The 23383-nt window shown below is 41.9% G+C and overlaps 2 protein-coding genes across 15 annotated transcripts in view; one reads left to right on the forward strand and one right to left on the reverse strand.

The window, feature by feature from the left end:
• Positions 1 to 2353: 2353 nt before the first annotated feature.
• LOC116036594 (ankyrin repeat and SOCS box protein 12) lies at positions 2354 to 6451 on the forward strand. Its single transcript, XM_031280181.2, has 4 exons — positions 2354 to 2519; positions 2820 to 3145; positions 4074 to 4602; positions 4696 to 6451. Exons 2-4 carry the CDS (start codon positions 2861 to 2863, stop codon positions 4845 to 4847), a joined length of 966 nt encoding a protein of 321 aa, XP_031136041.1. The 5' UTR covers positions 2354 to 2519; positions 2820 to 2860; the 3' UTR covers positions 4848 to 6451.
• The window catches only part of LOC116036592 (rho guanine nucleotide exchange factor 9), a 50703-nt gene continuing 33150 nt past the window's right edge, over positions 5831 to 23383 (reverse strand). For 11 of the 14 annotated variants that reach the window (XM_031280171.2, XM_031280168.2, XM_031280169.2 and 8 more), the window contains 8 exons: positions 22765 to 22965; positions 20398 to 20577; positions 19801 to 20033; positions 16538 to 16667; positions 15931 to 16062; positions 14136 to 14379; positions 13745 to 13813; positions 5831 to 10622 (listed from right to left, as the gene is read on the reverse strand). In XM_031280171.2, coding sequence (XP_031136031.1) covers positions 10447 to 10622; positions 13745 to 13813; positions 14136 to 14379; positions 15931 to 16062; positions 16538 to 16667; positions 19801 to 20033; positions 20398 to 20577; positions 22765 to 22965 — 1365 coding nt within the window. In that variant the 3' untranslated portion in view covers positions 5831 to 10446. The other 3 variants (XM_036005236.1, XM_031280170.2, XM_036005234.1) reach the window with 3 other exon arrangements.

Below are 23383 nucleotides of genomic sequence, written 5' to 3' on the forward strand. Positions count from 1 at the left end.
CCTCCCAAATCCAGTGGTGGGCATCGAAAGGCTTTGGGAGATTTTGCCCAAACTCCCCCAACGTGCACACTCCTGTAACAGAAACATAATTGTTTAAATCCTGTGAATATTTACTCGGATCCGTCAAATTGACACCATTATTACACGTACTCCATAGCTCCAGTGTGTGTTTAGTCTGCCCTTCAGTGTTTGGAACTGCAGTTGTGTCTTCTTCCTCCTGATAAAACTGTTCAAGGCCAGAGCAGCCTGTTGCCGCTCACACACACGGCAGACTGCGGGATCATGGAGCTCCAGCTCTGCAGCCTGCCACACAACAACACACACCAAGAGGAGAATGATCGGGTACAAAATAAACTGTTTAGTGTCCTAAATTCCCCATACAATGTCCATAATTAATTATGAACCTGCTGAACCACCTGTGCTACCCTAACCTGTCTCAAATAAGACCCTCATCATTTGGGACACTCAGTTTTTGTAAAATCATTTGGGACACCAAACTGCACGTATACCAAAAATAACATAAGAGCGTCAACTGACCCGTTTCATCTCCTCGTTGAAAGTTTTGAGCTTCAGCATTAAGATGAGTTGGGGGGGGGGGCGCTCTGGACTTCAGGACCTTGACATATGAGACCGGGGGAGGACGTGGAGTATGGGCGGGGGAGGGGGAGGTTAGCGTTACATTCCCGGAGAGCTCTGAACTCGGTCCTCCTCTCCCGCCCATTGGCTCCTCGGTGCTGCGTGGGGGGGGGACTGGGGGTGCTGTTTGTTTCGGACACGAGAAACCATTCTTCTGCAGTGGTTTTTAAGGGCTTCTTCCTCCTCCTCCTCCTCCTCCTCCATTTTGTACGGAACACAGCACGCGGAATCACAGTTTTAGCTGTTTTATCTAACGGAACTAAAAAGTTAACGTTTGTTGTTTAGCAACGTCACCGGTAATTGAAGTAGTGTCCCGGTGTCGAAATCAACAGTCTAGCCACACGGAAGTGAAATATGAACCGACTTTAAACCAACTTGAAACGAAGGTCGTTGTCGAGAACACAGCTTTAGCTTTGACCAAACGTAGCTACTGTGTGCCAACCTTCTTATATACTAATACATCCATGATATACAGTCTATGGTGCCAACAGCAACTTCTTGCTCTTTTACACAGATACTCACGTCTTGTTCACTTCCTGCCATCAGTGAGCCAGTAGCGCCACCTGGTGGCCACCAGGCGCACGGGAGGGGAAGCTCCTAGAGATATTTATTTATTCATGCATTTATTTAAAGATTCAATTCTTTTTAATTCCTCACATGTAAACCAGAGGGTGTGCAGTGAAGTATAAAGTGACAAGAATCACAATTACAAGTGCAAAACTATGTGAAATACCAAATATAACATGCAATATTTAGAGAAACGGTATGGTCATCACATTTTCCATAATTATCACTAAGAGGGAGGTAAAAGCTGTCGGCATGGTAACAGAGTTTGTACTTTTTTTCATTTATGTAGTCCCCTTTTTTGACAGAATATAACATATGTTAGATAAAACAACATTGTTGCATTGGCTCCAGGTGACATGTTTCACTTTCAGTGCGGTTTTGTATGATAATGTATCCAGAAATAGATATTACATTCTTGCCATTTACAACATAATTGATTGTATTGCAATGGCTAATGATTATTTTGCCACTGTTCTTGGGTGAGGATTCAGGAAGTTTGCATTCAAAGCGAGTCTTAGTTATCTAAATTTAATAGTTCCATGTCTGTGTTTCCTCATGTATTTGTACAATGCCAGGAATCTGGACTCTCGTGCCATCTGCTGAAAGAATGTGGTGTGTCACAGCCTCCCTTCTAAACATGGGACAGTCTGAAGACATGGCTGGGTTTGGAAAAGGAACAGCTGACTGGCTGCTCCCCTAAAGCTCTGACAGTCACACAGCTGACACTGAAATGGCTGCCCTGGTGTGATAGCGGGGCACATACAGGCACACTAACGGCCTTGGCTCATTGATTATTTGGCTTCATCATCACACCCAACAGGGCAGCTGTGGGCTGTCGTGTCGTTATTACCTGTTCAACAAGTTAAAACAAAACATGGAGATGTATGCTTCTCCATGCACAGAGACACAGACATCTCCTATTTCATTTTTGTTTTTATTCAGGACACACTCGCCAATCACCAACTGAGTGTCACACTTGTATCACCTTTCTAATTATAAACCGGAGCCTTCACTCTCCAAGAATGGAAGTTTAGCCAGGCCCATCTGTGGCCTAAAATTAGCCCCCCACCCCCCCAAGAAAGGAGCTTTGGCCCCCTCTGCCACTTAACACACCACACACACACACACACACACACACACACACACACACACACACACACAAGCCATACTGCACTTTTCACAACTCACAGCTCCTGTGGAAGCATCACACACTCCTTGGAGGACCTTTCTTTCGTTCTTTCTTCCACGTGACTTATTAGGGCGTTTGAAAGTGTTTAACTTCTCTTCTCCTCTGATGTCACAAGCAACTAGTTGAGGTAAGTGTCTTGATGCAATACATTTCAGTTTGCTGCTGTTGACACAAACCACGTAACGTTGTTTCTACTGAGCATGAGTACAAAATGCAGTCATCTATGGCTTTGATTTAGGTCGTATTGCCCCTATGTGTGTTATATAAGGTAACAAATTGCATTGTCTTCTGGTAGTCGTGTATAAGGCCATGGTAAGAAACGTCATTCTTTTACTTTCATGTAGACATTTGTTATGTTAAAATAAAAAATCGTGCCTAACAGAAATAGGTGTATTACCATCTTTCTCTGACATGTTTGCCATTGCAGATGGATGGGCTTTGACATGCACCAGCCTCGGGGGTTACATTATGGTTCTGGGCCAAGCTGTCAACAATAGTTTGATGGACATTTCGAAGATCTTCTCCCTGCTGCAGCCGAAGGAGGATGATGAGGACAGCGAGCATTGTCAGGCCTTGAACAATGCCGTGAGCAGCGACGACGTGACTCTGCTCTCCGAGCTTCTGTCTCAGGAGAGTTACAGGAGGTCTATCAATGCCCGAAGCGGGTGGGGGGTCCCGGTTACCCCCCTGCGCACTGCCGCTGCTCTGGGACACCTGAGGTGCTTGGAGGTGTTGTTGGAGCACGGTGCAGAGGTGAGATAGAGCATCATGTTGTTTAGCTTTCAGATGAGGATGGTGAGATGGATCTTTGAGAGTAGGTGTGGAGGGGGCGGGTGGGACACTACAGCTGTGCCTGCTGGTGGGTGTAATGAACATAAGTATCCTATTTAATAACCCAAATTATAAACACTCCACTCAGCTATCACACATTTAATTTAAAAGCCCAAAAATGATTCATAGATTCTTCCAGCAGGTATTTTTCACCTATTTAAATGAAGAGTAAGAAATTAGACGGTTTAAATTTAGGGCATTAAAGCTGCACTAATCAATATTTTAAATTGAACAATGGATCAAATGAGTAAGTGTAACATGAAAGGGGTCACTGGTAGTGACAAACCTACACAACATTACTACCCAACTCTGCAGTTCAGTTCTACGGAACCTTTTTTAGCGTATTTTAGCTCTTTGTTTTGGTTTCTATTGGTTTTGGAAGTGGAGACCTCACATCTTTTCCAGAGCAAAGAGTTGATTTTCAGCAGGCAGCTGTTTTCAGCAACAACAAAAAAGCTTCAATAAACAGACTATATGCTACCGGACCAGTACCAAATATCAGATGGACAATTTTAGCGATTAGCTAGGGAAATAGTTGATCATTTATATGCTAAAATATATTTCCCTCAGGAGTTGATGGAGCTGGAACAAAGCTAAAAGGAGAGTGAATATTGGACTAGAGTCATTATGGTGAATAAATAAATGGTAATTTTGCTCAGTGTCTTCTCTATGTATAAATAGGGAATTCCTCTGAGGTGAAAATATGTCAATGTTGTGGTTACAGCCAAATAAATCAATCAATGCAGCTTTAATGATACATAGTGCATGTGCTTGAAACACCAAATCATAATTTGTCAGGAATGTTTCACACTGTTACAACATGTTGGTGTATTGCTGTGTTTGAATCCAGGTTGACAGCCTGGATGTGAAGGCCCAGACGCCTTTGTTCACAGCTGTCAGTGGGAAACATCTGGACTGCGTGGTTGCCCTGCTGAACGCCGGAGCCGATCCTAATGGCAGCCAGTACAACAACTGCTCCCCGGTGCTGATTGCAGCCCGGGAGGGCGACGTAGACGTGCTCCGAGAGCTGCTGCGCTTGGGAGCCGAGGTGGACGTCAGGCCCAAAGTCCCTGAGTGGGCTGCCAATGCCACGGCCTGCAGAGGGCCCCTTTATATCTCCGCTGTTTATGGACACCTGGACTGCTTCAAACTGCTCCTTCTCCACGGGGCCAACCCCGACTTTAACTGCACAGATGAGAAGATGCTGGCCAGGATAAAGCAGCCAAAGACAGTCCTGGAGGTGTGTCTGCGTTATGGCTGCGGGGTGGAGTACATCCAGCTTCTCGTAGACTTTGGGGCAGACGTGTATCTGCCCACGCTGATCATTGACAAGACTACAAAGCAGAATGAGGCTCTGATTCTGCTGCTCAAAGAGAGAGGTGAGACACGCATTGTAGTCTGGTTCTGGAAGCATTGAAGTTTTCAAAGTGTCAAAACGTTGATCCACCTGTATTTGTCTTTTTCTGCTCCAGTTTGTCCAAAAACACTGATGTCGCAGACTCGGCTAGCAATTCGAAGATGCCTCCCCTGTGCCAATAAGGAGCCTGCTGTTGACAGTTTGGATGTTCCTCTGATCCTGAGGAACTACCTGAAGCACGACACCTGTGAACTCATCGGATGCTAACCTTAGCATCAGAATAAATAGCCAGTGACATTTGTTTTACCTCATTGCTGTACACTTATGACTGGAGATTTGATTTTAGCTTTTCCTACAATAACAGACACTCACATAGAGGTCAATGTACAGTCCCAGTGCTGTAAAGTCTTGTTTTTTTATTATTTATATAAGATTGAAATGTGTGACTCCTAATAGATAAATAGTTTTAGTTTAAATAGATATTTTAGCTCTACAAAGCTCATTGGAGTGTCTTTGTCAAACAGAAATATGATCATCCTAAAGGGCTCCATGTTGGAAAATCTGCCATGTTTTTGGGAAGTGTAAGACCACAGTTGACCACTAGAGACCACAGTAATACTGCTTATTGCTCTTGACGAAATGTGATGCTTCTCTATTTGTAATTTTGAACATCTGTTAATGCCTTTTTGCATCACTTTTGACTCTGCCCTCTTCACAGGTAGCATTACACAATCAGATATAGTCTCACTTCTATTATTCTTGAGACATCCAGAGACAAGTGGAGACGCACACACACACGCACACACACACACACACACACACACACACACACACACACACACACACACACACACACACAGCGACAGTGTCTGCATCGCACCAGGATGTCTTAGATCTTGCCTGAAAAACATCTGTGAACTTCAAAACATGATAGGAAGCGGAGTGATCAGCCTACACTTCAGCACGGCAAACCGGGAGACATATTTGCATAAGTCTCATTACTTATTAATTACAGCAGTTATTTGCAGGCCAAATTTGTGGTTGGAAGTTAAAAATGTTCTTTTGTGACGTAACACCTTCCTGATTATGTTATGATCTACTGCCTTTAAATCTTTCTTCTGTAATACGTACATCCAGGAGTTAATGTGTCAGCTTTTGGGAATGGGGACCTATACAAACAGGAAATGATGTCATACAACAGGAAGCTCAGCACAATGCTCTCTCTCACACATTGACGCCTGGAAGAGTAGTTCTGTAGAGGTTTTATTTTCAACAAAAGTACAGCTATATCAGATATGGATTTATTTTTACAGCGAAGTACAACATATTCCCAGTGCTTCTGATTACATCAAAACATATAATGTACATACAGTTGACATCTCCACTCTCCCATTCACAGTTTCTGGATTGAATAGGCATTATTTTTCAGGTTTTTCATTTCTACAACAAATAATCAAACTCAAAGGCCAGCAAGAAAGAAAATGACAAATGTTTGCATATGGTGACAAAGGATATGGATACTGTGAGTTAAATTTTCTGTGATAGGCAAAAATCCAGACCTCAAACTAGATGGTATAATACAATGGATATTTGAATGGATTCCAAAAGTGGGATGTCAGTCTTCTGTCACCCTTGTTGTCATAGGACACCACATCAATATATGGCTCATTGAAGACTCGGTTGTACCCGGACTACTTTGAAACAACACAGGACTGCATAACCAACTGCAAGGAGTTCCTACTGAAGATGTCGCTATGCTAAATCTGAGTGAACGCGGTTAGCGACTCACGTACGCCCTGGACTAAAAGGAATTACATGATTCTGATGCATCCAACTGACAGTCTGCTAAATTGGCTGTCTTGGTTTTATGACCGGAAATGGAAGAAACAAAATCTTCCACACAGAAGGCTGTCCTCTCAGCTCTCAGTACAAGGGCAGAATTATAATTATATCAGAAAAATAAAACCAATATATACATCCTTTTTAACAATGTGGCCAAAATGGTACTATTTAATACTGCATTCAATAAATACAAGTGAGGAATTAATTTGTACTGTCATTGTACTTCAAAGAATCATGTCTTAATCAGAAACAAGAGCACTAAATGAATAGCAATGAAGTACTGTGTGTGTGTGTGTGTATGTGTGTGTGTGTGTGTGTGTGTGTGTGTGTGTGTGTGTGTGTGTGTGTGTGTGTGTGTGTGTGTGTGCATCTTCAGGATTGTTTATTTTTAGCTCATCCCGAGAGGTTTCGCATTTATTCAGCTCTTCTGCTTGACTACAAATGTATACACAAACACCCATGATCAGTGCTAACTCCTATTTGGTTCACTGTTGTCATAGAAAATGATACCCGTTTTGCCTCAGCGGTTGATGGCATTCCAAAAAAAAACCCAGCAGTTTGGATCGTGACAGTGCAGGTTGGAGTCAAAAGAAAAGAAAAAAAGTAATAAAGATTTAGAGTCAGTTTATAGTTTATAGTACCCAATATATCTGGGCGAAGAGAGCATTAGTGCCTTTTATTTCACCTATCAACAGTTCAGTCTTTGATTCAGCAAGATGAAAGATGTTCCCCTCTACTTAATAAATAAAAACAGAAGCTACAAGCTGTAATATGTCGTGAGCAGGAGACAGGTGGACAGAGAAAAGACCTCCCGGTAGTGAGATGGCATGGGTTCACAAATGAATGGTTCCGCGGTGTGAAAAAAATCCCATTGGAATTAAAATGAAACTAAACAATCTGTTAAGAGTTGTCTAAAGTCTCATGCAAAATATTGGATGTCACGAGCATGCATTTACCTGGTACTGAGGTCTACCGCACGCTAGAACTGGAACAACATTCGTCTCCAACGCAAAATACCAATATCCAAATATATGATCTGTTCTTTTTACATTATTTACAGTGTAGCTGATAAAGATAAAATAGATGATTCTTCTTTTGATTCATAACTCACTGTTAATAATATACTTTGAAAAGTGAAACCTATAACTTGACTAATGAAAATCTGTTTCCTACTATAAATTCAAATGAAACCACCTTTCAGCATGTTAAATAGATAATAAAGGAATTATATGCAGTTTCTAAATGTCTGAAATTAAAATTAACTTCCTTTTGTGCAATAAAATTACGACTATGTACGTGTGATATAATATAATAAGGTGTGTTTCAGTCAGACAGCACAGTATCTACTCAAATGGAAAAGGCCTGGCCTCTAAGTTTGTGTCCAAGTGGATCTCATACACTGGGGAACGAGGAATTCCCAGTGTGTTTGAGAGAACGAGAGAGAGAGAAAGAAAGAGAGAGAGATGCAAGTCCCACACTGAAGGGAAAATACATGACTAATTCAAATCTGCCTGTGAAACTGAATAGATAATCACTAGTGGAATGCTGGAAGGCACTGTTAGATAGCATCTCTCTTCTCCGCAGCAGAACGGGCCAGCAAGTGCGCGTGATTATGCGTGTGTGTGTGTGTGTGTGTGTGTGTGTGTGTGGTGTGGGGTGTTTGCCTGCATGCTTATGTCTGTATGTTGGTGGTGGCGTAGAGTAGAGGAATGGGGCGAGGGGTGGGGGGGCGTAGCACGGGACCTGAGGTTATCATGGCCTGGGAACCATATCTTTTTGCAGTGCCAGACCAGGGAATTATCTTCCAAAACAATCTCACTGGGAGCCATCTCTACAGACACCAGCAGCCAACTCACCCATTTCTCAACTTTCTTTACTGAAACAAAACATAAATTACACAACATACAAAGCAATTCTAAGGTCTTTTTTTCTCTCCCCAACAGGTTATAAGGCCTATAAGAAGGCAAACAAATGACATAGAACGATATATAAATCTTTCATATCACGTCGTAGTGAATAGTGAAGATATATAATGATTTATCACATTGCACAAGTTGTCATACTGTATATGTACTGTCCATCAGGTGATATAATTCAACACAAAATGTACTTTGTATCTGAGGTCACAAAGCATACAGAAAAGGACCATGTAGGACTCATGTGTCACTTACATTCCAACTGTAGAAAAGAATATACCTTCATAATGTGTGTAAATCTGTAGTTTTTTCCTCGGTGGATCTTATCTTTCCTAACACCTCTGTTGTAGTATCATGTGGCAGGATCGCCCACAGCAGCTTCGGGGACATTGTTGATTAAACAAATCAATCTGATCAGGCACCGGCTCTCTGTAAATCACTTAACAGTGCCGAGCTAACTGCCAGAACACGGATCAGATCTGGAAAAACAACGGAGAGGAGCGCAGTGATTTGAAGCTGCAGTCTTTAGAGACGCATTAGAGGACACCTGCACGCTACAGATTCAATTCACCTCTCTGCCTCTCTGTGGTGTCGGCTCACACTTCTGCAGTGTACGTTCTTTCAGACTCACAACTGACTGCTATGGTTGTCCTGTCCGTTTAGAATTTCTGCCATTTTTTTGCGACCATTTCTTCTTCTGCTGGTTAAGGGTTCGTTCTAATTTCTCACACTGTGGCAACGTTTGCGTCACTCCTACCTAAATGAAAGTACTCCTTAGACTGAATATGTGCTGTGCTTTTTTTCTTTCTTTTTTTTTTTTTTTTTTTTACACAATGTGAGCAATACAAAATACTTAAGCCAACTGAAGGAGTCTTTCTTCTGACAGCTGACGTGAAAAAAAGATCTTATTTTAGACCGCTTCAACTCCACTTTTAACTCTCAGTGGATTTCCTTGGAGGTAGGCTGTTCTCTTTCCAAACGCCCAGTGAGCTGCCAGCACAGTGCTACAGGGGTGGTCTCTGGGGAGAGTGGGGGAGGGGCTCTGACACAAGGCAGGTGGACCGTAGCCTACCTATCTCCTGCTCCCAGCTGTTTCATCTGAGCGGCAAGCTCTCTCTCGCCAAACGTAAACCCCACAGCCCCTCGGTGTGATCGGTTATGAATACCCTGTCAAAAGTGGTTGGTGAAAGGATGTAAATATTCTATTGATGTTCCGACTATTGATTTGTTCCCTGACCCGTCATATCATGGCCAATGGCAGCTTTCCAAAAGAATGAAGCTCTTCCTCTGAGAGCCACTGACTCACCGAGGCTGAGCAGGTGGGTAGAGAGATAGAGAGGACACGAGAGGGATGCAGCGAGTGAGGGAAACCCTGTGAGCGTCAGACTCAGTGAAGAAGAGAGGGCTACTGTAATGCGAACAGCTAGCAAGAGCAACACGGAGCGTTGAGAGTGAGGAGGAGATCCAGACGCAGACATCAGTAGCGCTAGAGATGGCCCGGCTGGGTCAGAAATGGATCGAACTCGGAGACCATGCCGACACTTGAGCTTCACAGGCCCTTCAGACGCCACAGCCAGTAGCTGAGGTCTGTAATTATTCAATCTCACATTCAGAAGAATGCAACAAGCAATCTCACATAGCAGCACAGCAAGATCTCAGCTTTGTTGGGCACAATCATACGACTAGGAATGCTCTGGTTTAGCCATGTGTTTCTCTCCAGATGATGGATTCAAAATGAATTAATATAACAATCTAAAGAACTGCAGAACATTCAGGTGGCGTGAAGATGCAGAATCCGAGGGAAAGAGTTCATGACCGTTGACTCGGCTGGAGAAGCATGATAACTAAGAACGTTACTGACATATATGAATTGTAAAGTTGTAATTTGTCCTCAATGTTTTAAATCCAAGTCTTCAGTCCTCTTGCTGCTTCCAATCAACCTCTATATTAACAATGGTCCTTAATTTTCAAAAGTCTCTTGTGTGTGTGTGTGTGTGTGTGTGTGTTTGCGTTTGTTTTTCGTATTTTTCTTCATCATGGGACATGATCATCCAGTGTTTAGTGCTTCTAAGAAAAATAGCTGGTCCTTCAGAAGAGTCTGTGTATCTCTATTTCTTAAATGGAGCTAATCTACTAAAATTTTGCCAGAAAGGAGCCTGGCCTCTTTTGGATTGACTGAATTCAAAAACCTCTCCTTGTGCCATGTCCTCCGTTACCTCATACTGCCCCGCACTGAGGGGGTCCTGGGGGGGCGGGTATGAGGGGGGCGTGCACCTGTTTACACCTAAGAAGGCAGGTGCAAAAAGAGCAAGAAGGGGGGGAGGGGTGTAAGGGGAGAGGGACAAGGAGGCAGTGCAAGGCACAAAGCGAGAGAAAAAGAAGGGAGGTGGATAGCAAACAGGAAACATTATCAGTAATGTATCTGAAACAGACACAACAACACAACATCAAGTCATGCTTCCAAAGAAAGCAGGCACGTAGACGGACAAAATGAGCCTTCAGCGTTAACATTCCTGCATATTAAACCTGAGATATGATACAGTATGATCATATGATGACAGCTGAATTAGAAGAAAAGTGGAATTCAGCTCTAGCAATGACACAAGGGAGACTGAAGATGCTATTCAATCAAACTCTGTAGCAGGCAAACAAGAGAACCAACAGATTGACATCTGATACAATGATGGAAAAAAACCAGGCAAGAGACAGTGTTCTTCCATGTTTGTTGACAGCACATTTGTTTGAATAGCACCCTGGACACTTGAGAACACAAGAGTGGCAAAAATAGAGCCAACAGAAAGCTGTTAATATGCGTTTAACTACAGCCTACAATGTCACTTAGCTACAGTCTACAAGCATCACAACTATGCTAGTGCAATTAAAAATTACAGTCAATATTTGGAGATGAAATATTCAAAAGCTGCCATGGCATCTTAGAACTAAAATGAAAAGATGAGGAACAGTGTCTTTTGTTGGGGGTATTTTGCCAAACACTGTTTTAGCAGTTAGAAGGGTTTGATCTATGTGTGTTAGAGGAGCCAGTTTATCTTGGATGGTCAAGATAATGCTTGTAAACAGATTGGTCTGGGACCGCATGCTCCAATGCCAGTGTTAATTACAACACCTCCCAATGCTGCTCAGCAGTTGCCATGGCATCTTATTGTGCTAGCTCTAAGGAGAACTCTAATGCATATACCTTTATCATTCTCAAACCATGTCCATACAACATGGCCCTCTTTCTCAAGATGAAATCTATAAATGAATCTGAAATTCAAGAGAGTACTTCACCTTGTGCCAGCCATGTACACATTCAGCACTTAGAAACACACAACATTTACTTCTGACAGACATCTACAGGGATCCTAACGTCAGAGAGAACATTCCAGCAGTGGTCATTGGTTAATTAATACCATAATGGATGGTCATGCTTATTGTGAAACTGGCAATAGCAAGAACATCAGTAATGGTAAATGTACAAACATCTAGCCTAGCACTAAAATGGTTAAATCTTAAAGGATGATACCAGCAGTTTTGGACATGTGGGTCCTCTGTCTGATGCTTTGTGAGGAACTAGCATCTTGAATAACGTGCTTGACATGTTTTTCTGTTACCAAGATAGTCGCTAGTTGTTGGAGTTTACAGTATTTTTACATATCTGGCTTTAAAACCGAACCTGTTAAATCCCAAAATAAGTCAAAATAACATGATTACCGTGAATATTTCACCTGACTTCAGGGTGTCATGTTTGTTGGTTTGATGTACCCCCACAGCCCTGTCCCATGAACTCACGTACCCCTTCATCAATTCCAAAGGTATAACACTATTCATTATATGAAGTGGATATTGTTCATTGTTTTCATACATTGTTGAACTGTTGATATTTAGATCCATGAATGATTCAACTATGTATCCATTACTTTTAGCTAATTATTTGAACTGTTTAGTCAGTAGGCCCACTTTTAGCTCAACCCTTTCAGCTGCTTGTGCAACACTTAGCTAACTAATTCAACTGTTTAGCCATTACGTTTAACTAAATATCTGTTTAAACTTCTGTGCTCGCTTGCTAACTAGTTTCCAAGCACTCTTACATAACTGCAACATGTAGTGTTCAGGTGTTACAGCTGATATATTCTATTAATCAAATCATAATATTTATTTTTAATAAATATTTTTATGTTTTATTAAACGATACTTTTTTTTTCAAAACCAATTTTATAAATCTTTTTTTTTTATTTTTCAGCTCCTGCTGCGTAAGCCTGGTCTCTGTGTAACAGAGTTTTTCCTGCCTGCCTCTGCAACATATAACATTAGACAGCCAATCACAAACATTATTAGATCTTGGTAGAATTTTATTTATAGTATCAAATCATAAGAGTTATCTCAAGACACTTTACAGATAGAGTAGGTCTAGACCACACTCTTTAATTTACAAAGACCCAACAATTCTAGTAATTCCCCCAAGAGCAAGCATTTAGTGTGACAGTGGCGAGGAAGAAACCTGGGACAGACCCAGGCTCTTGGTAGGCGGTGTCTGAAGGTGCCGGTTGGGGGTGTGATGAACAGTGGCAATAATAGTCACAATAAAGATAATGGAACTATGACTAGAAGCATGCTGCATTCTTATTGGCTCACTGACGCTGATGAGATTTACTCCTTAGGTATTGAAATTGGGTATTGAATGATGAGGCATTTTTCGATACTCGATACTTTAGAGGCAATTCGGTCCGTATCTAAAAAGTATTAAATTCAGTACCCAGCCCTACCCCCTGGGGTAGAAGTACCCCTGGTTGGGAATCACTAGTTTAAGGTTTTGAGGTGAAGGCATCTACAATTTAGATGTGCTGTGATAAAACTAAAGAAATCAGCTATATAACACAACAAACAGATTTTTGTTTCTGCTATTCTTCAAGCTGGATGTAAATGGAAGAGATAAGCACCAACAACCACCCTAACTCAGTAAAAGAAAAAATGCAAACAGTTGTCTGAGGTGTGGAATTTGTACGAGACAAGCATGACACAGGACCCACATGTCATGAACACCGGTAACGCCCTTTAAACTAAATACTTCATGCAAACAGCCCTCTGTCTTTTCATTGATGCTTAACAGCTGCTTTACAACTCATATCAATTCATCCTCGTGTACAGGCCGACAGACATTTAACTCTATTCAAAGTAATATAGCGAGAAGACATGAATCCACGTGAATTGTCTAGCTTACTTAGTACACAGATAGTCTAGGTCCATTCATAAACAAAGTAGGCGTGTTTAGAAAAGGTGTAGAAAGTAAAATAAAAATAAAAAAGAGAGAACAGGTTAAGGAGTAAAGAGTAAACAGCGATGAGAAGACAGAGCACACCAGCGAGGAAAAGAAAAGGGAAATCACCTGATATCTTCTTGTTGCCTCACCTTTCTGTTTGGTCACCTTTCTCACTGTCATGGCTGCCTGTCGCTTCTGGTACTCAGAGATCTCAAAACCTAAACAAGAAACCAGATTGTATGTTTCACAAATGTTCCACACAAGGGCTTTAATGCATGTGAAAAAACAAGGATGTTATAAGACACAAAAGCTGCCTTTTACAGCGACGAGCTATGAAGCATTAATTAGCTCTTCACAATAAAGTACAAAACCTACTTTAATCCTAAAAATATTATGATGTGTCCTATGATGTGCTAAAAAAGGTCCCCCTGTAGTGTGCTGCAGCAAGTACAACATGTAATTGAAACTTTGTTTCACTGCTCATTGTGAATGAAACCAATGCTTTCCAAACTGGGAGGTGCAGAAAGGTGCGTGACTAACCGATTTTCTCATCCTCCTGCACCATCTTCCTCTCCTCGTGGAAGGCCCTGAGCCAGCGGATCTTCTCCTCTGGCTTCTTGGCCAGAAAGATGTGGAGCTCCTCGCTGTCTTTGTTGCACAATTTGAAGGCGTTCTTCACGCTGACGTTGAAGTCGTCGTCACGGCCGTCTATGGCGTCCCGCACGTCGTAGCGATCCATGTCGATGCGGCCCTTATAGTACAAAATGTCCCGGCGTATCAGATCCTGGGGAAGAGGACGTCTGTTAATGTGTGCATGTGTGCGTGTGCTGAACCTTAGAGGTGTCAAGAAGCATCCTTCCCTTGGTATTCTGTGCGTCTGCCTTATGCAACTCTTTCCACCTTCTGCCCAAAATGGTGGTGGTGGTATCACAAAAGGTAGAAAATACTATTTCAACAATGGCGAGTACACTTACTAGTTCATTAGGTCCAGCAGTGCAGTCTAATGCACAACCACAGTGCGATAAATCCAATCTTTGTCAACCTGATACATTTTAAGTTTTAGATGAAAGTTTATGTTTATTCTACTCAATTTTCAAGAGTTGGTTTGCTGTATTGGACTGTAGGGATGTCACCCTACGATTATTTATTTATTCATTTATTATATAATTGTTCCAGCTCATCAACCACAAGTAACCTTATTATATGTAACTAAGCAGGAATAAGAAAGCACATCCACATAAAAAAAATCTTCATCGTGGGGTGGCCTCTAGCTCACCCAGTAAGAATGTGCGCCCCATGTAGGCATGTTGGCTGAGTCCTTTGCAGCGGCCCGGGTTCGAATCCGACCTGTGTCCCTTTGCTGCGTGTCATCCCCTCTCTTTCTCGCCCCCTTTCCTGTCTATCCACTATCGAATAAAGGGAAAAAGCCCCAAAAAATAATATAAAAAAAATAACATCACACTATAAGGGCAAGGAAGGTAAAATGTAAAAAAGAAAACAAGAACAGGCATCTTTTAATAAGCATGCAGAGAAAAATCTGCATCCGTGTGCTGATAAGGACGAGATGAGCTACAAACACACCCTGAGGGCTGCCATTCCACATGTTGTACTGAGGATGCTGGCGAAGGATGTGTGGAACAAACACTAGAACTTATCTGTGAATGTGTCTCGGAGCATACTTTATTTAATGGACCAGAACAGCTAACACATGTGGTGATCAGCAGAAATACTGGAGTTCATTTCTAGTGTGAGAGATGTTTAACAATGATAGACGGGGGGTGGGGGTGGGGGGGGGGGGGCGAGGACAGACGGGAGGATAGAAAAACAGAAAGACACTTTATCTGTAGTGTCTTTGTTACTTTTTTCTGTGTGTGTTGTTCTGTGTAATGGTGAAATGATTGCTCCTCTGTGTGTACACATGCGTGTGCTTGTGATGATGCACCTTGCACGCCTCTGTGTGTCCGTCTGCATTTGTGTCTGTGTCTCCGTGTGCATGTACTGTCGAGTCTAGCCGAGCGTGAACATACGTCTGACAGGAGAACACAGCCTCGGTTAGAGCCCAAACTAGCACAGCTCCATTTTGTGAAAGGTGCTGAGGATTGGAGCGCATCTCAACGAGGGCTGGTGCGTCTCTTAAGGTATTTTGTAATCTATTTTGCAGCTCTCGAGAAAAGATTGAAGAAGTCGCATTGTCTTCAAGCGTCTGTCTGTGACCAGCCACGTGATACACAACTATTACGAACACAGGCTTTTTTAGCTGATCAGATTGTTTTCAGCCAACAAGGGCTTCAAAAAAGGAAGAAAGTGAACAAAGAGAAAGTGAGAGAGAGCCTACCTTCTTACAGAGGACCAGCTGGTGATCAAAGAGGAAGAAGACCCGCTGCTGGCTACGTCCATACGGCTGATAGATCCATGACAACTCCCCAGTGTAGATGAGCTCCGAGCTCCTGTCCAAGATATCGTCCCCCTAGACACAGACATCGACACACACACACACACACACACACACACACACACACACACACACACACTTTATAGATGAAGATACTCACAGATAAAACTATGTACAGCAATGCAACTCCACCAATCACATATACAGTAAAGATCAGTTTACTGATCTAAATGGTTGGTGGTTCTCAGCCTGTGCAAACAGCTGTATAGTGTCTTCTGTGGCGCTGAAGGAGCTTTTTCAAGTCTGAGATATAAACCTTGATGATGTCATAGTTATGTCATCAGGTGTATCTCAGCTTAGGCTTAAAACTACAATTTGGGAATTTTAAAAGCATTACAACCACTAAAGTTTTCCCTAAGTAAACTTGAGGTTGTGTCTACATTTAGTGAGAGATATATGGAGTCAAATTTCTCCCGTCCCAGGACAATGTCTGTGACTAAACAGACATCAGATGTTTTGAAATGACTCCACAGTCAATACATACACATACCTCCCAGTCCAGAACAGAAGCTTGCCATTGGGCGATCTTGTCGATGTTCTCCAGTCTCCTCTTCCTCTCGTTGATCTGCTGAGTGACGTTCCTCATTACTGCCAGTGCTGCTGCCACGTATCGATAATCACTACGGACACAGAGTACACATAACTACTCCTGGGGTGTTAAGGGGAAACGTTATAGCTCTTGGAGATCAGCCATCTTTTAAAAAAGACATGTAATGTTGCTGTAGTGAATGATACAGTCCAGCCTATTAAAGGGCCAGGGTAATAAACTCAAGTAGCAGCAGTAAGTCTGCTGGAACACAGTCAAAATAACACACTGCTGTTTAATTCTAATCAGCGACTTTCTCTATCCACAGTTAACTCTGACTGTATCTATGCTTACTGAGCTGGATTTATCCCTCTGGGTTAGATGTGCAATGGATCCAATCCTCACTTTGGAAGATAATGCGTGTGTGTGTGTGTGTGTGTGTGTGTGTGTGTGTGTGTGACAGAGAGCAAGCCTATATCTGGCAGATTCTCTACAGCTCTAACAGTCAAACACTGTGATCTGGCAGGCAGAACTGGCAGAGCTGGCACCTGTCCCTCTCTGGCTGAGAACGAGTGCTTTGTGAATGACCTGGAGCTGGCTGAGACACGCTGAATCACTTACGCCATGTTTCTGTGGGTTTGCACACATGAGTTTGCACATCTGGATACCCGCGTATCTGCAAATGTTTACATTGTGTAGTGTGCTTCTGTGCTGTGCATGCAGTGTGTGGGTGGGGGATGTTGATGCTTGTATATGTGCCAGCAAAAGCCCAAATTCATATTTAATCTGTAATCTATTCATATCCAAAGGTCTATGCAATGATCCCATGGCCATGTATTAGGGCTGTCCCAAACGATTATTTTTTAAACGATTAATCTAGTGATTATGTTTTCCATTAGTCGACTAATCTATAGATTAATTTTTCGATTAATCTAACAATTAATTTTTCATTTAGCGATTATTTTCCCATTGCTCAATTATTAACAATTTACACAAAACAAATTCCAATAAGGTTCAAATCTCTATTTATTAAAATTGTTTAACACTGCACTGTTCAAGTAAAATTAATTTGTAGTGCAACCCGAAGCCAAAATAAAGTCACTTTCAGGAGGAATACAAAAATAAAAACTAGTGCAAGTGCAAAACGAGTAGCCTGTATTTGCTTTGCAGTCTTAAAATCCATTTCAACATCAACAAAAATACATTAAACACAAAACTTTTATTTTCCACCTTAGTTGTGAATCAAAACAGTTATCAAAATTAAAAAATTCTGGTAACACTGCTCACTCAGAGTAACATTAATAAAACTGGTTGTGCTTTTGGATAGGGGTGCGCCAGTCTGAAACTCAGGATTGGTATCAATCCAAACTGTAATAATTGAACTAACTAAAATGCAAAATGTTGTCAACATTGAACTAATGGAGAACTAACTTAAGTGCAAAGGAATGGAATTGAGTTGCCTTGTTGCTGAAAGGTGCTGTAGAAATAAAGTTGCCTTGCCTTACAACCTCAGCCTGTCAGTCAGTCACCAGGGCACAGAAACCACTGTTGTGCCTGCATGTCTCAGGAGGAAGTGTCACCGTGAACGCTTTCGCCTCGCCATTAATATCATATCGCAGCAAACGCTGTCTGCGTTAAGTTTTGAAAACTGTAACCACACTTGAAACCACTTTATCAGCATTCCAGTGACTCTCTGGGACTTCAACAGAACTGCAGAGCCCACGTAGTTCTCCCGCACCTCTGCGCGCACACGTGTCTGTGTGTCTGTGTCGAAGCTCCGCTGTCTGTCAGTATGCAGACAGGACAGATAAGCTTGCGCTTACGCGCTCAGATGCTTTTTTTTTTTTTTTTTTTTGACCCGACGTAGTTCAGGCAGCAGGCTGGCGGCCGCCTAAACTGCAAAGTGCTGCGGGAAACCGTGCTATTTTTAGATTTACACGTGAGTGACGCTCATAGACAGTTAAAGAAACGCGACGCATCGACGCAAATTATTTGTGTCGACGCATTTACGTAATCGATGACGTCGACTACGTCGACGAATCGTCCCAGCCCTACCATGTATTGAAATGAAAATGATTTGATTAGATTATGAATTTCAGTATACTTTTTTGATACAACTGACATTCCTTGATGACATGTTCTCTCCAACGTTCAAAGATGGTAAAACTGTGCAAAATAGAGAGGCTAATAATAGATAAAGATAAGTAATGTTTTGATGTGAATTTGAATTGAGCCATGAAATACACATATGATGTTTCTCAATTAAAAATTATAAATTAAAATTTAAAAAGTGAAGTCACAGTTTGTCGTAGTACCATTTAGTTTTGTATGAAACTGCTCAGTGAACTACATCTCGTCTCAGTATACGTCACGTTGCTTGCTGCTCGGCTTCATCCCCCCACCAGGGAGGTGCTTAAGGGTGCTGAAGCTACCACTAGGATACCAATAATGTTAAATTCAGAGGTGTGTTTACGTAGGCAGGCTATTGAACCCTTACATCTGTATCTCTTGAGCTCTTTTTGATGACATTGTAACTGTCGTGGAGCACACAACCAGCACATTAATAGGAAAGCCTAAATTTCTCATAGCACCAGCAAGTGAGCCAAAATTCTGCCTGGCTTGCTCGCTAGCTATGTTATACAACACATGTAACCTTATCTTACCTTATGTGTTTTATCCAGCGTCTTTTTATCAGCCGGGAAGCAAAAGAACAAGAAAGACCCACTGCTCGTGGTAGTAAAGTTACATCTCGGTACAAAACACAAACAACAGACATCGAAGCTTCAGCGAGACGTCACCTATGTGACTTGAGGGTGAGTAATCTTTCTAATTAAGTATTTTTACAGTTTTATACTTCAACAGTTTTACGACAAACTGAGACTTTCTTGACTTGCAAAATTATCTTTTCAAAACATCATATGTGTAATTCATGGCTCAATTCAGACGGGATCAAATCATTATTTGTCTCTCGCCATTCACTACCGTATGTTTTTTTTCCTAAAATAAAATCCCATGGTGGTCCACAGGAAGGAGAGGGACTTCGCCTCTCTATAACATTTGTTGCAGTTCATGCATGGATAATCACCACTTCAGGAGAATAAACCCAACAACACCTGCAAGAGCTGCATAGCAACATAATGCATCTGAAACGCAATGATGCATCAGTAATGAACAAATGAACAACCATGAAAAAGCCACACATTCAGCAGATTAAATGTGGACAGTACCTGTGCTCCTGTGCAGTGTATTTGAGAAGCTCAGCCAACTGGAGTGGATATTTGCAGATTTTCTGGACAGGGGTGAGCAGGAAGCCGTCTATGGCAATGTCAATCATTTGCTGGAGGAGGCGACAGGCCTCAAAGAAGTGCTGGTACCTGCCATCCCTCATCAGTTTGCTCAGCTCCATACAGGCATCCAAGTGGTTGTTACAGTATTCTGAATAGATCCAAAAACCATCTTGCTGTAGAATAAAGGAGCAGAAAGATACATTATGAGAGGGGGAAATACGTAATGAATCCTCTTTTAAATAAAACATGCTGGGGAGAAGAGTACCAACATGTACAGAAGAGCAGCTCCGGTTGCTCAAATTTTTATTAGAGCTGTTTTCTCAAGATCATGACTTAATTATGATGTTATCTTGAGATAAATTGTTTGCTGGTGACTTAATTATCTCCACAACTTAACTGTTATCTCATGATAACAAGATAATTAGGTTGTGATCTTGAGATAACAGGCCTAACAAAATTATAATCAAATATGGCTAATCTCAGCTGGACAGCGTGTGTGAGTTTTTTTCAAACTAAGAAAACATGATTTGAACTCACATGTTCTAGAAAGCATGGTCCGATTTCAGAGAGATGGGGGTCCTCTGTGTTGTACTGTTTCTCCAAGTCTCTAACAAAGCCCATTTGGAAGCGGTAGATGTCCTCGATGTTCCCAAAGATGACTTTCAGTTGGTCATCGTTGAACATGTCCACACGCTTCCTGCACTGGCGCAGGTAGCCCTGCAACAAAATGGGTTACATCTTCTATGAGGCTTTCAAAGACGACACAGTTTAAGTGCCAGGTCCGGAATTGTGACATGGCTGCAAGGCTCAGTCAGACAACTGCTACAGAAAAGCATAATATAGGCCATAGAGTGTTACATCACTAGTTTTGTCATTTTTTTTGCAATAAACATGTGAAGTCATTCCTTAAGTATAACTCATTTGGATCAAAATGAACTATGACTCTGAAGCTTCTGTAGAGTCATATATGATTTTGTGTAACTGAACTGTGGCCTCAATTTGTCAGTCCAATTATTGTAGTTAGTTAAATGCCCTGAAGCTTAAGCATTTTCAGAGAAGATTTGCTGTAAGAGGTAAAGGATTTTTTGCTATTTCACACTCCCCACCTACCCACCCAGAATTCTCTCTTTTTATGAAATACACCTGCTAAGCCTTTTGTTTTGTTTCTTAAAGTCAAGCTTAATGCAAATGATCACAATTAAAGCTCTGTTTTAAAATGGATTGATTTGACAAAAGTGTTTTCCAGAAGAATCGATAGCGCATGACTATAATAAATTATTATGATTATGATAGGTAGCTTCATCTGTAAAAGCCCCCTGAGAGATTAGCACAGCCATTACAGTCATGGAGTGTTCCATCAAGAACCAGGAAAATATCAGTTTTTAGTTTTACTTCAACTCTAATTAGCTTTCCTAAATCCTTAAACCCTTTACTTTTACTAACGTGTAACACAAAGTTTAAGAACAAGCTTGTTTACAGGTAAAGTTGTGAAATGCTGTAGTATTACCACAGGCAAGAAGTGTGAAGGTGAAATTTACGCTTTATTGCAACTATTTTTTTAAACATTACACCTTAACCCGAATACAGACAAAGGGCATACAAAGGATTAAGGAAAGATGATTAGATAAGCAGAAATTTGCACTACAAAATCTTGCCCACCTAAAGTCATGATGCAGATGTTTTGTTCTGTATTCCCATATGACCTCTATGTAACTCGCACAGATGCAGTGGCCATGCTGGTGACACCATTGTAGAAACAACTGCTCGAAACATGAAAAACAGAACTATGCAATCTTACTTTAACTAACTTTGTCTCTATATTTCTTACAGTATAAGCAGGAAGAACTGGTGGCAATGGACTATTATGTACGATATAGCCCATATGGTCCATATATATACTAGGCTAAAGACATTCACAATTGTTAATGTTCGATTTTAAACAATACCTCCAGAATTTAGATTCAGATTTAAATTTGGACGTGTCATGTGAGTCTTTCAAAGTTTCAAAATTCCAGTGAAATGTTATCCCATCAGCTCCTTCAACTTGTGCATGATTCATCATAAAGCAGAATGTGGCCGTCAGATCAGCACACAGACAAAGAGTCACCCGGTTGAATGGCACCAGGACATCAGGATCCAGCCAAGTCTCAGCGAAAGGACACCACAGCTCCCGACATCACGCTGGAAACCGGCGGAGGCCACCCAGCTCACCGTCTGACGACTGCACACTGGCTAGCAGGATGCCCAGCAGAGAAGTCACAGTCGCTGTTCAATCCCTCCACGCTTGGCACAGTAGCCCCTCTGATGTAGACATGGAGATGGAAGTAAAGATGGTCTTGCTTGTCCACCTAGTCGGGATCGTAGCCATAGGTCGTAGCTGATAGCCATCTTCACCTTTTCCTCTGTGTTTACTCTGATGTTCACGTTTGAAAACCTTGATCCGCCAGGCTGGCAGAGCCAGCAGGAGACTGGTTTGGGATTTCACGATGCTGGTGAGCGACTCGTTGTCATAGCTCATCTTCTCCACCTTTTCCTCTGTGTTTTCTCTGATGTTTACATTTGAAAACGTAAGCCAGCTGGCAAGCTAGCCCAGGCTAGCAGAGTCGGAAGGAAATCAGCAGAGTCTGGACTGGCAAGTTATTTTCCACGCTCCTGATGAGGGACTCATAGCCACATGCCATAACCGTCCAACGTCAACAGCATAAAGCACAACTAATATTTGTAAAATAGATAATTCAGCATAAATTTTGCAAAGCTCATATAGTAGCAATGTAGCATCCAATGGGCTGCTTCTTCTCTGATACATCCATTTACCTTTCCTATTGGCTTTGTGGCATTAAAGCATGCCCTGGAACAGTGTATGTGTGTGTGTTGGTGGATGTGTACTGTGCACGTGTTAAGTACCTCACAGATGTCCTTGAGGTGTTTGATGTAGTGTCTCTCTGTGCTCATGATCTCATTGATGACGTTGGCTCTCATCTGGTCTCGGTTTTGGAGGGGCGAGCCCAGACACAGGCAGTCATTGGTCGGGTCCAGGTGCCCGTTCTGCACCTCGCTGGTCCCCTCGGCTGGCTCCGCTCCCCCATCCTCCTGGTTCACCCACAGCTGAGTGCAAACACATTCACAGTCACACACAGACATGCAGTTGAATAAGAAATCTGCTAAGTTAAGCTTATAAATCAGTCGAAAAAAAGGATAAGTAAACAGATACATTTAGGTATTCATATCACAAAATCTTTGCCATATAATCGCTACTTCTCACTCCTCATTAGGGCTGAACGATTTGGAGAAAAAAATCGAACTGCGATTACGATTCGATTTGCAGTTGTTGTTTTTGTTTTTTAAAGTTCAATATTCACTGTGTAACAGATAAATATGTCATGGAGCATTATAACATGAGACACCATCAAAACTGCTCTCTATTCTTATGGAAGTATGAGAACATGGATATGAATTGCCAGCAATAAGTGTTTTACTTTTAATAAGCATGGAACATTGAACAGTCAAACAGAACATTTATCAC

Source organism: Sander lucioperca, chromosome 1, assembly GCF_008315115.2.
Source record: "Sander lucioperca isolate FBNREF2018 chromosome 1, SLUC_FBN_1.2, whole genome shotgun sequence".
NCBI lineage: Eukaryota > Metazoa > Chordata > Actinopteri > Perciformes > Percidae > Sander > Sander lucioperca.